At 35.4% G+C, this 19,009-nt stretch overlaps 1 protein-coding gene across 1 annotated transcript in view; it reads left to right on the top strand.

Moving 5' to 3' along the window:
• The window catches only part of TBC1D32 (TBC1 domain family member 32), a 201,163-nt gene that overhangs the window by 119,239 nt on the left and 62,915 nt on the right, over positions 1–19,009 (top strand). Inside the window, 3 exon segments of the mRNA XM_030316251.1 lie at positions 6,770–6,892; positions 8,189–8,297; positions 8,994–9,087. Of these exon segments, the coding sequence (XP_030172111.1) occupies positions 6,770–6,892; positions 8,189–8,297; positions 8,994–9,087 (326 nt within the window).

Genomic DNA, 19,009 nt, shown 5'->3' with positions numbered 1-19,009 from the left:
ACACATACACACGTAATTTTTTTCCTCTTGTTTTTATTTTTTTGTTGTTTTTTTTGGTTTTTGGGTTTTTTTGTTTTTTTGTTTTTTGAGAGGGAAAGAGTGGAGTGAGCAAGAGGCAGAGAGAGAGAATCTCAGGAGGGGCAGAAAGAGAGTCCTCTTGTTTCTAGTTGTTTTTGATATATCAACCAAATGGTACATCATACTTTTAGTTGGTTAGATATAAATCTTGGAGTTTTTTTCTATTTGTCTATAATGTATTACCACAAACTCTGTGGCTTGAAACAACACACATTCATTATCCCAGTTTCTGTCTAGGTACTAGGATACCTAGCTGGGTCCTCTGTCCACAGTCTCATAATCAAGGTGTCAGCTGGGTCTGTGTCTCATGTGAGCTCAATTAGGGAAGATTCTGTTTCAAAACTCACACAGATTGTCGGTGGAATTTAGTTTCTCTTGGTCTTAGGACCGAGGGCCTTGTTTTCTTGCTGCCTAGAGGCTTCTGCAGGTTGTCCTTCGAAGGCTGTCTTCAACTCCTGGAGGCTACATGGTGGTACCTGGTTTTCCCCAGCATGGCTGCTTGCTTCTTCAAAGCCAGCTGAGGAGAGAGACTCCAACAAGAAAGGGATAGAGTCTTATGTAATATAATCATATAATCACATCTGTTCTCTCACCTTTAACACTCTCTGATTAGAGGCCAGTCATTGGTCCTGCCTACATTCAAGGGGATCACTCCAGGACATGAGTACCAGGAAGGTGGGGATCTTGGGGACCACTCCAAGAGTCTGTTCATCCCAGAGCTATTCTTCTGATCAATAGATTCTTTACTGACAAAACCCTGTTTTAAGCCACTATCTTATCTAAATTATTGCTGTAGTTTTTTTTAAAACTGGTATATCTGTGTCACTGCCTAATTTCAGCCTATTTTGTATACAACCAGAGTGATCCCATTAAAACACAAATCAGATCATGTCAATTCTTTACTCACAGGGTTTCTTTCTCTTATCAGGATGAAACCTTACTACACTGTTCTCAAAAGAAAAATTTGGAGCTCTTAACAATGGTCTTGCAGAGTCCTATATGATCTGGATGCCTAGTATTTATTAATTTGACCTCATCTCCTTATACTTCTCTCTTGTTTATTCCACTTCAGCTATATTGACCACCTCATTCTTGAACCATGCCAGACATGCGCTCACCTTAGGTCGTTTGCTCAAGCTGTACGTTTTGCCTGGAACCCTCTTCCTCCAGATAGCTCCATGGCTTGCTTCCTCATTTCTTACAGGTCTTTACTGAAGTGTTTCACCTTCTTGGTGAGGTCTTTCCTAATCACCTTGTTTAAAATCACGTATAGTTATCCATCCCTATCATCCGCTTATTAAATCTCTTTGTTCACTTATCTGCTTTAGTTACATCCGTGCTGTGTTTTGTTTAACTTTTTATTTTGTTTATTGTCTTCCCCTCATGTAACATTTTGCTTTCCATAAGGACTGGGAGTTTTGTGCACTTGTATTCAGTGATGTATCCTGGGCACTTCAAATAACAAGTTGGCACTTAGGTATTCAACCAGTGTTTCTTAAAATTAAGTAAATTGAATTTTATGTCATGGAGGAGTGGTTTCCAAATAAACAGTTTTATTGTCTTCTTTCAGATGGTTTTATCATTTTTTTTTTTTACATTTGGCTTAAACTCCTAGAACAATGTTAAATAATATTAGACAATTTTGCCTTCCTCATGATCTTAATGGGAATGCATTTCCTGTTTATGCTTTTAGCTCTTGCACTGAGATAAATCTGTTTTTTAAATCAAATTAAAGAAGTAACCTTTCTTTAATTTACTTAGAATTTTTTGGAGGGCAGGGAATAGAGAGTGGATGTTGAATCTTAAGTAGCTTTTAAGCATCTGGTTATATGGTTCTTTTCTATTACATATTGATGTTATGAATTACATCAGGAGATGTTTTAATATTAAACTGTCCTTTTCTTCCTGGAATGAACTGTACTTGGTCATAGTATGCTATTGTTTTAATTTATTGCTGGGCCAAATTTGCTAAGCTTTACATTATTGCTAGTACTTGTAAGACCTTAAAAAGGATACATCACTTGTTAAAGTTTCTATTTACTCATTCTGTACTGAGGAGAATTCTGTCTGATGTGTATTTGCTTTCAGAGTTGCTCTAGTTCACCATGGATCATCTCATTGTACATCCAGATCCTATGGACCCCTTCTTTCAAACATAAACCAGAGGACATTGAGGGTCAGTTTCATTTCCTGTTCACTGATTAGTAGCTGAGAGAAAGCGTAAAGGTCTCTGTGTCGCCCTCCACCTTCATAACTTAAAGCCTTATAACTTAGTTGATCCTTCCAATTTTTTAACAAAATATATAGAGATATCCTTGATATCTGTCTTTCTTCTGCTCCACATATTCAGTCCATCAGGAAATTCTCTCTTCTCTTGATGTAATTATAAATTCCTTTACATAATTGAGTCTGTATCTGGATTTTCTTTTTTTTAATTCACATGTCATTACTGCACTTTTAAAATTTCTACAGCTTTGTAATGTGTTCTGATGTTAGACCTCTTCCTAGTGTTATTCCATTGTTCTGCTGGCATTGAATGTTGCTGTGGAAAGTCTGAGACCAGTTTGACTCTCTACACAACACCCGGCCTCACACCCACACGCCTTCTTACAGTGACTTGATCTTTTTTCCTGGATACCCCAATGGTTCTTTCTCTATAAATCTAATAGCTTTACTAGGCTCTGTCACCCTGTTGACTTCTCTGGTTCAGTTTACCCTGGGACATGTTTTATACTTATATTCTTAGATTCATGGCTTCTTTTGTCTCAGAAAGAATCTCTTGACTAATATCTTTAAAGATGTGTTCTGCGAGGTTCTCTTTTCTTATCAAGAAATTGATCATTTAAACTCTTTATTTCTATTATATTTTCCACACTCTTAAGTCTTCCTGTGTGTGTTTCTTCTGTTTCCAATTGTGCTTTAATTTTTATAACAGTTTTATTCTTTTTCTTTTCTCAGCTTTGCTGGTTTGTATTTTAAATTCCGTGAGGTTTTTTGTTTTGTTTTCTTCTTTTTGTTTTTTGTTTGTTTTGCTGTTTCTTTCCCTGTGCTTGTACAGCTCTACTTTGTGCACAGACTTTATTGGAGACCATTGCTTTTATTAAACTTTTTTTATATTAAGAGGTAATTGACCTATAACACTTTAAAGTTGAGATATAACTGACATTATATAAGTTGTACAATGTATTCTGATACATTTATACAACTTAATTCATGGAAAATCATTTGGTCATAGTTTTCAAGTCTTTAATGCCTAGAGGCTTAAATGCCTCTGTGTGTGTGTGTGTGTGTGTGTGTGTGTGTTTGTGTGTGTGTGTGTATTTGTATGTGTCATCTGTTCATCCTGTTATTTTCCTCTTCTTTCTTGGAGCATCTTTGTGTATATCTTATGGTATTTCTTTTTGGAGAGATGTGAATTATTTCATTATCAGCTGTTTGTAGGAGGCTCATGTTGATGAGAAAGCAGGGTCATGTTTCTAGTTAGCTAGGCCTAAGTTTTGGGTGTGTGTGTTTGTCCCTTTTTTGTGTTGTCCCCACCCATCTTAATATGCAGGTAGTTTTGTTATTAATAATTCTCTATAACCAATAATTAATCATTGATTTGTCTGACTCCTTGTTCTACCTTCCTCCTTCTAAGAAACATAATAGGACCAGGGATACTCCTGCTGCTTGTTGCTGTCTTGTGTATTCCTTTTCCACTGTTGCAAACAGAGGATAAGGTTTTTCCTCTATGTTATATGCCTCAATTATGAGAAATTTGTTTTTACTCAGGAATTCTTTTGTTTGTGTGTGGGAGGGGGATTACTTTGCTGTGTTTTTCATGTCATGTCATGGTCAGCCATGACTTTTTTTTCTCAGTTTCTTTCTCTCCCTTAGCAGTATTTGTTCAATTTTGGCTGCCCTTGACTGTCCTTCAAATTATTTTGTGGCTGAAATTTTGATGTTAAGTTCTTTTCTTCCCCCCCCCCCCTTAATCCTTGAAGTTATTTCTAGGATGAGACAGGGGAAATGCCAATTAACACTAAAATCTTCAAGTAGAACTCTGAAAAGGCTTTTGTTTTGGTTTCATTGCATTTTATCAAGCAAAAAATGTTTTTACTTTTATAAACTAAACATGGACCATTTCTCTAAATGGCATTCAAATGCTTTTCTGTTGTTATTCAAATGATACCAGTGTATACAATGCTTTGTGCCTCTCCTTTTTCACTTAACATACCTTGGGGACAGTTCTTTTGCTAAACATATATAGCAGCTCTGTTCTAATACCTGCATAGTATATCACCATAAAATCTATTCCAAACATTTAAACTTCATGTTTTTAATGAACACTTAAAATTTTTTATTTGCACTTATGACCACAACTCTGAAGTAAATGTTCTTAGGAGTATGGTTTTATGCTTATGTTTGAAAATATCTCCAAGATAAATCAAGAAATGTGTAATTAGAAGGTTTCTTCTTGGATGACCTCAAATGCCACCTTTCAGAGAAATTGTCCCTAACCACTCAATTACCATAGCCACCTGGTATTGCCTTCACATTATCCTTTTTATATACTTTTTTATCATAGAATTTTTAAAACTATAGAAAGCAGAATGAGCAATAGTATAATGAGAGTTCCGTGTACCCATTACTCATCTTTACCAATTATCAGTTATTTTCCAATCTGGTTTTATTTCTCTCCCATTCCCATACATATTTTTTTCTTCAGTATTGTATTTTTTTAAATGTCTGTTTATTTTTGAGACAGAACACAAGCATGGGAGGAGCAGAGAGAGAGAGGGAGACACAGAATCCGAAGCAGGCTCCAGGCTTTGAGCTGTCAGCACAGAGCCTGATGTGAGACTGGAACCCACGAACTGTGAGATCAGACCTGAGCGGAAGTTGGTCACTTAACCGACTGAGCCAACCAGGCGCCCCTTTCTTCAGTACTTAAAATTTTTTTTTTAATGTGTATATGTTTTTAAGAGACAGAGGGGTGTTGCATCCACGCGACTCCTGAAACATAATGCTACGGGCACCAGTGACAGTCGCAACAAAGTTTATTACAATGAGAGGCAAGGCCGACCGATCGGGACCAACACTCTTGATAAGAGTGTGGCCCCGAACAGCCAGGGTACAGAGTTTTTTAAAGCCGATCACATCGTTTTATCATTATCTGGGAACAGAACAGAGAAACAGTTCCCAGATGAGTTAGAAACAGTTATCAAATGAGGTGATTATTTTAGACTTTCTGCTGCTAAGTTGCAACCAGTGGATCTCCTTGACCTTGTCTCTGATGCTCTTTTTTTGAGCTTTTGTTTCCTTCATTGGTAAAGCTTGATTCACAAGAGTATGAACTATGATTTACAAGAGTAAAAGCAAGGCTGTTTTCTTTTGACCCTCAGTGTCAGAACAAAGTTGTTATCTTTCAAGCTAAGCGTTAGCCCTACACTACAATTTAACCCTTACAGGGGGACACAGAACAAACGGGAGAGGGGCAGAAAGAGAGGGAGACACAGAATCTGAAGTAGGCTCCAGACTCTGAACTGTCAACACAGAGCTCTACGCAGGGCTGGAACCCACAAACCATGAGATCATGACCTGAGCCAAAGGCAGATGCTTAACTGACTGGACTGAGCCACCCAGGTGCCCCTTTTCTTAAAGTACTTTAAAGCAAATTCCAGATATGCCATTTTACCTATGAACAATTCATTATGTATCTCTAACATATAAAGTCTGTTTATATATAAAAAAAAAAGCATTACTACTTTGTCACTGTTATATCTAACAAAATCAGCACCATTTCCCTGATCTCATCTAGTACCTAACCCATATTTTCCCATGAGACTACAAATGCACTTTATAGTTTTTGTCTGAATCACAATCAGAACAAAGTCTTCACATTTGCTTGATATTTTGCTTTTAATTTTTAAGTTACCTTATCCCTTTTTTATATCCTTTTTTTCTGAAGAAATAATATACAATAATGTGTGGGATTCTCTAAATTCTGGATTTGGTTGCTGTTTCCTTCTTGTTGTTATCTTTTAACATTTCTCTGATTTTTATATTTTCTGTAAACTGACAGTGTAATAATTGTTGGTTAGTTTCAGGTTCATTCAGTTTTCTCAGCAAGAATATTTCATAGATTGTGCAGTGTATGTCCTCTTGTGTCACAGTAGGAGCCACATGATTTCCACTTTAGCAGTGTTGAGAGACAAGTGGAAATCATTTGTATTTAGAGATAGATCAGTATGATATGGTGTTCTCAGCTTTATCTGAGAATTATAAAATTAGCCATTGACACTTCACCCTAATGAACATTTCCTGGTAGCAAAATGATTATGTCATTCCTTATGTAATTAGTTGCTGAATAAAAAGTGGTGACAATTTGTAGTTTTTATGGATTTACTAATGTTCCCTATCTACTTTTTTAATTAGTAGTTGAAAACTTACTATTCCTAGATTTAGATAATTTTAAAAAACTAGAATAGAAATTGTCTATGGTCTTTAAATAATATTCCAATGAGAAAAACCTTTGTAGTCGATTACTAATCAAAATGATTACAAATGTTTTTGAAGTAACTATGTGATCTTTCTTATAAAATTTGTATTCCCATGTGTAGATGTTACTTTGAGATACCTACCAAAAGTAGTTTCTAAACTTATAAGATCTATTTTATAAAATCTGCTTTTATTGTTCCTTTTTATATAGGTTATTAGGTGTGGTATGCTGTGATCTAGACACTCTTCTCCTATTGGAAGCTCAGTATCAAGTATCTGAAGTGTTACTGAATGCTCAAGAAGAAAATATCTTAGAGAACTCTGAAAGCCACAGGTAAAAACAAACAACACTCCCTGCTCAAGCCCTGTTAAGACATATTAACAATAGTTTTCTTTACAGATGCTCTGTTAAAATGTAATTTTGTGTATATAGTTTAATGTTTTTCCACTGTCTGAATTCAATAGATTTAAATAAGAGTAAAAAGCAATTAAAACAGAAACATCACCATCAGAAAGATAGTGATAGATGTTCGTGGGGAAGTCTTGAATAGTACTGCTTTCTAAGTTGTTTAGTTTAGGTTTTTTGTTTTTGTTTTTTTTTAAGACTAACTTTATTAATAGTTCGATGAAGTTGTATCACCTTTAAATTCAGTGTGCATGTGTAAGATGACCCAATAAACAAAATGCTTGATTTCATGTCCTTTGTAGAGTTACTCTTTACTCCATTCTCTGAATTATGTTAGTTCATAGTCATAAATTCTGGTTATTGCAAAATGAGGTTATGGTAATATTTTGATGATCTTTTTCTATTATATTTGTCATTACCTCAATTTGGCTGACATTTATTGAATACATATTCAATAGCTGGTATTTTCTGTTTATTTATTTATTTAAATTTATTTTGAGAGAGAGAGAGTGTGAGAGAAAATGCAGGAGGGATGGAGAGAGAAGGTGAGCGTGGGAATCCCAAGGAGGCTCCGCACTGTCAGCAGTGCCCAATGTGGGGCTCAAACTCACAAACTATGAGATCATGACCGGAACCAAGACCCAGAGACGACCACTTAGCTGACTGAGCCACCCAGGTGCCCCTCATGTCTGTGATTTAAAAAAAAAAAATGTGCTTCCATTCTAGCTGGGTTTTGGAAAATTATAGAAGACCAGGCACATTACTGGATTCTCTAGATTTGGTAGAAAAGGATGATATTAACAGCTGCAGGAAGTGTGGAATCTGCTCAAAAGCAACATTTAGATTTTGAATTTAAGGCACTGGGTTCTAGTAAGGGAACCCTAATTAAAATGTGATAGAATCATGGAAATAATGTAGACCTTAATTCCATTTCTTTAAATGCAGTAACATTTGACAAGAAAATATTTTATTAATAACATTTATTTCATTGTATCAGTTATATCTCCACCAATTCTTTGCTTTATGACAAAACTATAAGATAAAGTGAATTTAAGCTCTTTTTAAGCACTAATTGTTAATAATCCATTTTCCAGACTTTTCTATAGAAAATTTTCTTTTTACATTCCACTGATTTGATATTAGAATTAAATCATATTTGATTAAGAAAATGAAATTGGTAAAAAAAAAAAACAGAAAACAAAATTGGTATTTTTTTTTTTTCAGGGATTTTATAATTGATGGCTTATCTGTAGAGAGAAATCATGTTCTTGTTAGAATAAATTTGATTGGTGGGCCTATGGAACGAATTCTGCCACCAAGGGTACTACAGAAGGTGAGTGGGATAAAGAGGAATTTTGATTACTAGAAAAACTTTAGGATACAAATAAACACTTTGAAATGAAACCAATATTCATGACAAGGGGTGGTCGTTAGAGCTAGTTTGTGTTGTTTCATTAAAAGTTGTCATTTTCCTGTGTCTATGACATTATATTCAATGTCTTTTTCATGATACCTAATTTTTATTAGATGAATATGTTTGGTACTTAATTAGCAATATTGAGTACCTCTCCTTCCATCAGTATTCATAGACTTTGGCTTTCTCTTGAAGGTTTTGTTTGTTTGTTTAAGTACGTTTTTGTTTTGTCAATCTGGGAAAAAGAGAAATGATTGACAACACAAGATAGAGTTTTGTTTTTTGTGTTTGTTTCGGATTTCAGTATAGGAAATACAGGTTTCTTTTGGAGACTGTAATTTTCCTTTCATGGAAAAAAATATACTAAAGCCATCATTATCGGTCCTGGTTGCTAGAACAAGTTACCATATGTTTGTCTTTAGTGCTTGTGTAAATGTCATTTCTACTACATTTAATTTTAGTTAATATCCTTCAGAGAATAGAGTTGTAATTAGCAAACACCTTTTGATTAGTTAGGCCACAACTCTAGTATATATGAAACAAAAGCCAGTTTCAAAAAGCCTTAAGCTTCAGTATTTAATATTACTTCCTAAAGTTATCTGTCTTCTTGTTTAGGGTGATGATCCGTATCCTTGGCCAATGTTTTCATCATATCCTTTACCAAACTGCTACCTGTCAGAAGTTACAAAAAATGCTGATCTAAAACAAGGTACAATGTTTACAATCTAATATCACATTATTTTAGTGCTTTTGTGGTTATAATTTAAAAAAAGATAAAGTATTATTATAGGAGATTAATAACTGCTTTTCATTCAGCTTGTATATATGGATCCACTTATGCCTATTTCTTTGTAAATTTCTTACTAAATTATCAGTATGATACTGAATAATTCTTAACAGAATGTTTTTTTTTATTAAAAAAAGAGAATTAAGGTTTTTGATAAATTCTAGATACATAGAACTTTATTTAGCACAGCAATATTTTTTGGTATCTGTGTGCCATACGTAAGTTCTGTGTCGTCAAGACTTGAAATATAAATATAATATAAATTATATAAATTTAATAAAAGTTCAAGTATTTACCTTAGAGGAATTCATGAATTTTTAGAGAATACATTCAAGTAATTAGATAATTGTGTGGTATATAGTGTGATGGGAACTAAATAGACAAATGTGTAGCCTACTAGGATAACATAAATGCCAAATACCCTTCCAAAGAAAATTAGTGTTTAAAGCAAGATGTGAAATAGGTGTTTTGGGGGTAAAACAAGAAGTAGTTTAAAGGATGTGTAAGATTTGGCAAGAGAGGCCGGAGGACAACTGGTAAGCCAAATTCAACCATAAGGTCAGTGTAGCTCAAGAGCTTATGGGGAGAGCAATGAAAATTCAGTTTTAGACTAGAGAATTCTAAAATGAGATATGAATATATATGATTAAACAATTAATTTGAGATGTTAAAGTTTATATCAGTGCTATCACCTTTAATATCATTAGAGTTGCATTGGAAAAAAATAGCATTATATATGATTAACATAAGTTAAGATTTTATGGAGTGATTGTTGAAAAAATGTTTCTGTGTGAGACTTCATTTGCCTTTTATTTTTCTCTGCATTTACTTGCTTTAAAACAATTAATAGAAGCCATCAATTGATATGCATTGTTTTATCTCTATCCAATGTTTGAGATATACATTATATATCTCACAATTGGGTAGAGACAAAAATGTGTGTGTGTGTGTGTGTGTGTGTGTGTGTGTGTGTGTGTGTTTTCTATCTACTGGGAAGTTAGGGAAAGAGAAAGAACACGAGGGAGCTTTTTAAAGTTTTTAGTATTTGTCTTTATAATGCACTTTCAAAATTCCGCCTTTGTTTTCCTCTTTTTTGTGCTACATCATCTACTGCTTTCAGAGATGTGTGAATGATATAAGTTATTTTTCAAGAAGAAACTCTTGAGAGAGTACCATTTTTGAACACTTTTCCCACTTTTTGAGTCCCATCTTTCAGTGAACCCAAACCTTTCTCAGTCTGTTACTCTCATGCTTTCCTATTGTACTTTCAGTCTTTTCCATCACTTATTTACCCCCTCATTTCTGTAATCTACATGATCCATTCTTGGTGCCTCAACCCTTTTCCTGATTTTTTTCCTTGTTATGATAAAGCATTGTTATCTTTGCTAAGTTTCGTTTAGAAACAAATATTAATTTTTGGAGCAACAAATTCAGTCATTATCAGTTTATTATGTGACTGTCATGTTTGATAATTTGGTTCTTCAAAATAGTTTGATTTAAAAAATATGCCTATGGGGCACCTAGGTGGCTCAGTTGGTTGAGCATCCAACTCTTGGTTTCAGCTCAGGTCATGATCTCATGGTTCGTGGGTTCGAGCCTGGTGTTAGGCTCTGGGCTGACAGCACAGAGCTGCTTGGGATTCTGTCCCTCTCTCTCTCCTGCATGTGCGTGCTCTCCATCTCTCTCTCAAAATAAGTAAACTTAAAAAAAAATAAAACCTAAATAAAATGTGCCTTATCTTTTTAAACAGAATGAGGCAGACAGAAATTAAAAAAAAAAAAAAAAGATTAAATGGACACTTCCCTGAAAAGATATATCATCAATTCCTAGGAATTGGTGCTCAGAGGAATAAAATTTTACTCCCTGCTCTTCTTTTGTGAGTGATTTAGAAAAGGGAGTCATGACAGAATCTGTGTCTAGCCCAGAAGATAACTGCAGATGGTTATTAACCTTAAGTGGGCCCATCATACTTCCAGGCAGTCATACATTGTGTCCCCAGGTCTATACTCTCCTGGATGACCATTTTAAAATCTTCTCTCTCATCAAACCTTCCTCACCTCATCCTCATCCATCCTGTCAGATGATAATTTTGTTTTTAAGGTTACTGAGGAAATAGAAATAGAAAAAAGCTTCCATGTGCTCCTGATATACACCAACTCACTTAGCTGGATCTATATCAGTTTAGGTTTTCCATTACTATGAATAAACTGCCAGGTTGCTTATTACAAAGCATGTCTTCCCCATGTCTTGCACTACATTCCATCCTCTTCTCAAAGATACTGTTTCTAACAGGTCTCCCTTTTCCTTTATTGCTGTTGTTTTGGGTGTTGGGATGGCTCTCCAATGTAGATTTTTCATGAGCCAACAAGCATGCTGTTAATTCTGCCATAGTTAAAATATCTTTTTTTGAATGCACTTTTCCATTTCTTTTTACTGCAAATTTCTTTGAAGCAGTTGTCTAATCTTGTTACTCCATTAACTCTTTTCATTCTCTCTTGAACCCACTTGAATTCACAAAGCTAACCAGGCTTTAACCCCTACCATTCCACCATGATTAAATCTACTGCATAGATCAGTCTGCATCCTACTAGACCTAGCATTATTACTCAACATATTCGCTCCCTCCCTTTCTTTTGAAACTCTTTCTTTACTTGGCTTCTAGAAAATACCTGATTGGATTTTCCTCCCATGTTTCTGGCAAATTCTTTTGTCTCTCTCTCTCTCTCTTTTTTTTTTTTTTTTTTTTTTATCTTTCACGTCTCTCTAACCTCTATATTTAGGAGTGCCCCAGGGCTCAGTTCTTACTTGCCTATTTTTCTAGCTATACTTACTCTTGGTAAGATCTCATCTCATGAATAAAATACTGTCCAGTATGCTGATGGCTATCAGATTTATATCTTTAACCCCTATCTCTGCCCTGTGAACTCTGCATTCTTATGTAACTGCCTACTAGACACCTCTGCTGGGAAGGTTAATAATCACATCAAACCTAACAAGTCTGAGATAAACTTCTGATACTCCCTCAAAGTCTGTTCCTTTGGTTTTCTTACTCATTTCAGAAATGGCAACTTTGTGCTTCTAATTCCGTAGGCAGTAAACCTGAAGGCATTCTTTGACTTCTTTTTGTCTTCATACCCACATCTAATCTGTCAGCAAATGCTCTTGACTCTGGGTAGCTGAAATCACTTTCACTCATGCACTACAACCCTCATTTCTCACCCGTCTTATTGCGGTAACCTGCTAAGTATTCAATGTGTTCTCAATACAGTGGCCAGAATACTGCTATTGAAATGTGGATTGCATTACATTACTCCTCTAATTGAAACCCTGTCAGTGCTCTGTTTTAGTGTTGTACCATTTTAAATCTCCTTACTTAATTCTGTATTTCCCTACCATAATGGACGACAGCTTCTATGGTCTTTCTGTTTATCCCTAAGACACAAGTGTTTGACTAAGACATTATTCATTATTAATGGCAATAACTAATACCTCCTCCTAGTAATAGTGATCCTGGTTTTTGTTAAGCAGGAGCAAATGATGTAGGCACCAGTGGATAGCCTAAGATATACATCACAGGGATATCTCTGTGAACTCAATGAGAAAAATGGAGCCAAATGCATTTCTGACAGGTATAAAGCTAAATTGAAAGTAATGTTTCTGGTCAAATACAATTCAATAAATTAAACATTGTACAATTTTAAATATGTTTAAGCTTATAATACTTCAAGACAGCTATTTTGAAGGCAAGAGTTCTTACACTTCCCATTTTGCTTTTTTGATTTGAAAGTAATGACTTATTTATTCTGATAGGTGTTGTTTTAGTTGTCATTAACACTGCAAAATTTTGGGATAGCATTTCATTGTTGTGGGGGAAAAATCACTTCAGTTGTGTGCACATGGTGACATCCTCTCATTTGTCTCCCAGCTTCTAGATTTATCCTCCTTGCTACAGTTAGCATCTCCTCATCTGTTAAATTGCTTCTTGTTAGCTCATTGGCATTAGTGTTAGCTCTTAGATAATTTATCTTCATCTGTAAATAAGAATCTTTAGACATCATCTGGTTCAGTTATTTTTCATCGTGCATGTTTTTAGGGTCATAATACTAAAATGTAAAAGACCTTTAAAAGCTAGTGATTAATATTATCTATGTGTATATATATATGTACATTACATATATATAAGCATGCACATGATATATGTACACATATGTGCATGTGTGTGTATATCACATATATGTAAACATATATAAATAATCTTACACAAAAGAATTCTCTTCCATGTAGTAGAAATAACTTGGAATATCATCACTCTGTCACCTGAGAGTTTAGACAAATAGGACGAAGTTTGTTAGTGTAGTTACTTACTATTACCTGTGCAGAAGAAAAAAAGAGGAGAGGGTTGGAGTTAAGATGGCTGAGAAGTAGGGGGACTCTGGGCTTTCCTCATCCCTCTGCGGAGGACTGACCAGTGGGAGAGAGCAGCCAAAACACAACAGCAGAGTGTACACAGCATACACCAGAAATACTTCCTGAAGTGCCAGGCCCTGGGCAGTGTATGACCCCTTTTTAATATAGCAGCACTCTCGGGTACAGGAAACACACCAAGCTTTTAAAACATACAAACAACAGAAACTTAGCCAAAATGACAAGATAGAGGAACTCTCCCCAAAAGAAGGTTTAAGAAGGAATCAAAGCTAGGGACTTGGCTCAAAACAGATATAAGCAATATATCTGAACAAGAATTTAGAACAACATTCATAAGAGTAATAGCTGGGCTTGAAAAAAACATAGAAGACACGAGGGAAACCCTTGCTGCAGAGATCAAAGACCTAAAAACTAGTCAGGCTGAAATAAACAGTGCTATAACTGAGATGCAGTACTGACTGGATACAGTGACAATAAGGATTTAAAAAGCAGAGGAGAGAATAGGTGATGTAGAAGATAAAATTATGGAAAATAATGAAGCTGAAAAAAAGGGAGATATAATTATTAGATCAGGGGAAACTTGGAGAACTTAGTGATTCCATAAAACAAAACAATATTCATATCATAGGAGCCCCATAAGAAGAAGAGTAGGGAAAAGGGGCAGAAGGTTTATTTGAACAATTTATAGCTGAGAACTTCCCTAATCTGGGGAAGGAAACAAGCATTCAAGTCCAAGAGACACAGAGAACGCTCCTCAAACAACAAAAACAGCTCAACACCATGACATAGCAGAGTGAAACTTACAAAATACAAAGATAAAGAGAGAATCCTGAAAGAATCTAAGGACAAAAGGTCCTTAACCTAAGGATAGGTACATAATGTTAGCAGAAGACCAGTCCACTGAAATTTGGCAGGCCAGAAGGGAGCGGCAGGAAACATTTAATATGTTGAATGGGAAAAATGTGTAGCCAAGAATTCTTTATCCAGCAAAGCTGTCATTCAGAATAGGAGAGATAAAGAGTTTCCCAGACAAACAAAAACTAAAGGAATTTGTGACCACTAAACTGGCCCTTACAAGAAATTTTAAGGGGGACACTCTGAGTGCAGGAAAAAAAAATAGAGCAAAGCAACTAAGACTACAGAGGAACAGAGAACACCACCAGAGACACCAGCTCTACAGGTAACACAATGGCACTAAATTCATATCTCAATAATCACTCTGAATATAAATGGACTAACTGCTTTAATCCAAAGACATAGGCTATCAGAATAGATAAAACGAGATCCATCTATATGCTATGCACAAAAGACTCATTTAGACCCAAAGACACCTGCATTGAAAGTGAGGGGATGGAGAACCATCAGTCATGCTAAAAGATGTCAAAAGATAACTGGAGTAGCCATACTTATATCACTAATTCGATTTTAAAATAAAGACTGTAACAAGAGATGAATGAAGAAGAGCATTATATAATAATTAAGGGGTCCATCCATCAAGATTTAACAATTGTATATATTTGTGCCCCCAACTTGATGGTATCCAAATATGTAAATCAGTCACAAACATAAAGAAACTCATATAATAGTAGGCGGCTTCAGCACCCCACTTACAACAATGGACAGATCATCTAAGCAGAAAATCAACAAGGAAACAATAGGTTTGAATGACACACTGGATTGGTCGGACTTAACAGATATATTTAGAACACTTCATCCTGAAGTAGCAGAATACACATTCTTGAGTGTACATAGAACATTCTCCAGAATAGACCATATACTGGGTCACAAATCAGCCCTCAACAGGTACAAAAACATGGAGATCATACCTTTCATATTTTCAGATCATAACAGTATGAAACTTGAAATCAACCACATGAAAAAATTTGCAAAGTCCTCAAATACATGGAGATTAAAGAACATACTACTAAAGAATGAACAGGTCAACCAGGAAATTAAAGAAGAAGTTTAAAAAAATGGAAGCAAATGAAAACATGACAGTCCAAACCCTTTGGGATATAGCAAAGGCAGTCATAAGTGGAAAGTACATTGCAATTCAGGCCTATCTCAAGAAGGAAGAAAGGTCCCAAATACACAAGCTAACCTTACATCTAAAGGAGCTAGAAAAAGAGAAGCAAATGAAGCCCAAAGTCAGCAGAAGAAGGGAAATTCTAAAGATTAGAGCAGAAATAAACAATATACAAACAAAAAACAGAACATATCAATGAAGCTAAAAGCTGTTTTTTTGAAGGAATAAACAAAATTGGTAAACCCCTAGCCAGACTTATCAAAAAGAAAAGAGAGATGACCTAAATATATAAAATCATGAATGAAAGAGATTACAACCAATACCACAGAAATACAATTATTAGAGAATACTATGAAAAATTATATGCCAATAAAATGGACAAATTCCTAGACACTAACACTGTCAAAACTCAAACCGGAAGAAATACAAAATTTGAACAGGCCCATAACTAGCAAAGGAATTGATTCAGTTATCAAAAATCTCCCAACACAGAAGAGTCCTGGGCCAGATGGCTCTCCAGGGGAAATCTACCAGATATTTAATAGAAGATATATAATACCTATTCTTCTCAAGCTGTTCCAAAAAATAGAAATGGAAGGAAAGCTTCCAGGCTCATTCTGTGAAGCCAGCATTACCTTGATACCAAAGCCAGAGAAAAACTCCACCAGAAAGGAGAATTTATAGTCCAATATCCCTGATGAACTTGGATGAAAAAATTCTCAACAAGATACTAACAAATCAAATCCAACAGTACATTAAAACAATTATTCACCATGATCAAGTGGGATTTACTCCTGGCTGCAGGGCTGGTTCAATATTTGCAAATCAATCAACGTGATACACAACATTAATAAAAAAGGATAAAAGAACCATATGACCCTCTTAATAGATGCAGAAAAAGCATTTGACAAAATACAGCATCATTTCTTGATAAAAACCCTCATGAAGGTAGGGAGAGAAGGAACATACCTCAACATCATAAAGGCCATATACAAGAGACCCACAGCTGATATCCTCCTCAATGGGAGCTTTCCCCTAAGGTCAGGAATGCGACAGAGATGTCCACTCTCACTCTGTTGTTTAATATAGTACTGGAAGTCCTAGTCAATTGGCAAGAAAGAAGACTTTCAGTCTTTCCAGTTGACAGGATACTCTGCATGGCAAACCCAAAAGACTCTACCAAAAAACTGCTAGAACTGATACATGAATTGGCAAAGTTGCAGGATATAAAATCAACGTACAGAAATCAGTTGCATTTCTGTACACCAAAGATGAAGCAGCAGAAAGTGAAATCAAGGAATTGATCCCATTTATAATTGTACCCCAAACTCTAAGATATCTAGGAATAAACCTAATCAAAGAGGTAAAAGATTTGTATAGGAAACTATAGAAAGCGTATGAAAAAAACTGAAGAAAATATAAAGAAATGGAGAAACAGCCCATGCTCACGGATTGGAAGAACAAATATTGTTAAAATATCTATACATCCAAAGCAGTCTATACATTCAGTGCAATTCCTATCAAAATAACACCAGCATTCTTCCCAGAGCTAAGACAAACAATTCTAAAATTTGTATGGAACTACAAAAGACCCCAAATAGCCAAAGTAATGTTGAAAAAGAAAACCAAAGTTGGAGGCATCGCAATTCTTAACTGGAAGCTGTATTACAAAGCTGCAATCATTAAGAAAAAAAACAAAACAAAAAACAAAGCTGCAATCAAGACAGTGCACAGAAACAGACATGTAAGTCAATGGAACAGAAGAGCACTCAGAAATGGACCCACAAATGTATGGCCAACTAATCTTTGACAAAGTAGGAAAGAGTATCCAATGAAAAAAAGACAGTCTCTTCAGCAAATGGTGCTGGGAAAACTGGACAGTGACATAGAGAAGAATGAAACAGGACCACTTTCTTATACCATACACAAAAATAAATTCAAAGTGGATGAAAGACCTAAATTGAGTCAGGAAACTACCAGAATCCTGCAGAAGAATACAGGCAGCAACCTCTTTGACCTAGGTTGCAGCAACTTCTTACTAGACATGTCTCTGGAGGCAAGGGAAACAAAAGCAAAATGAACTATTGGGACCTCATCAAGATAAAAAGCTTCTGCACAACAGAGGAAACAACAAAACTAAAAAGCAATCCATGGAATGGGAAAAGATAAAATGATATATCGGATAAAGGATTAGTAATTCAAAACCTATAAAGACTTTATCAAACTCAACACCTGAAAAACAAATAATCCAATGAAGAAATTGGCAGAAGACATGAATAGACATGTTTCCTAAGAAAACATCCAGATGGCTAACAGACACATGAAAAGATGCTCAACATCACTTATCATCAGAGAAATACACATCAGAAACACAATGAGATACCACCTCACACCTGGCCGAATAAAATGAACAACCCAGGAAACAATAGATGTTATCAAGGATGTGAAGAAAGGGGAATACTTTTGCACTATTGGTGGGAATGCAAACTGGTGCAACCATTCTGGAGAACAGTGTGGAGGTTCCTCAAAAAAATTAATACTAGAACTATCCTATCACCCAACAATTGTAGGTATTTAGCGAAAGGATACAAAAATGTGATTCAAAAGGGCACATGCATCCCAATGTTTATCATAACACTATCAACAATAGCTGAAATATGGAAAGAACCCAAATGTCCATCGACTGATCAATGGATAAAGATGTGGTGTATATATGTGTGTGTGTGTATACACACACACACACACACACACACACACACAATGGAATATTACTTGGTGATCAAGAAGAATGAAATCTTGCCATTTCAACAACATGGATATATATATATATACACACACACACACACACACACACACACAATGGAATATTACTTGGTGATCAAGAAGAATGAAATCTTGCCATTCACAACAATGTGGATGGAACTAGAGTGTATTATGCTAAGCGAAATAAGTCAGAGAAAGACAAACATATGATTTCATTCATATGTGAAATTTGGGAAACAACAGATGAACATAGGGAAAGGGAAGGAAAAATAAGAAAACAGAGAGGGAGGCAAACCTTAAGAGACTCTTAAATACAGAGAAAAAATACTGAGTGTTTCTGGAGGGGAGGTAGGTGGGGATGGGCTAAATGTGTGATGGGTGTTAAGGAGAGCACTTGTTGTGGTGAGTACTGGGTGTTAAGTAAGTGATGAATCACTGGGTTGTACTCCTGAAACCAGTACTACACTCTATGTTAACTAACTTGAATTCAAATTAAAAAATAATAGATGAAAAAAAAAGTGGGGGGAGTGGGAGAAAGGAGAGTTGTATTATGGATAAAAGCCAGTACTGGTTAGTGTATCAAGAGACTGGAGATTAACTCATAATGTTCTTTCCATGTGGAACAGATCA

This window comes from Lynx canadensis, chromosome B2 (assembly GCF_007474595.2).
Source record: "Lynx canadensis isolate LIC74 chromosome B2, mLynCan4.pri.v2, whole genome shotgun sequence".
Taxonomy (NCBI): domain Eukaryota; kingdom Metazoa; phylum Chordata; class Mammalia; order Carnivora; family Felidae; genus Lynx; species Lynx canadensis.
Note: the sequence above shows the minus strand (reverse complement) of the source record. Positions and strands in the feature narration are given on the sequence as shown.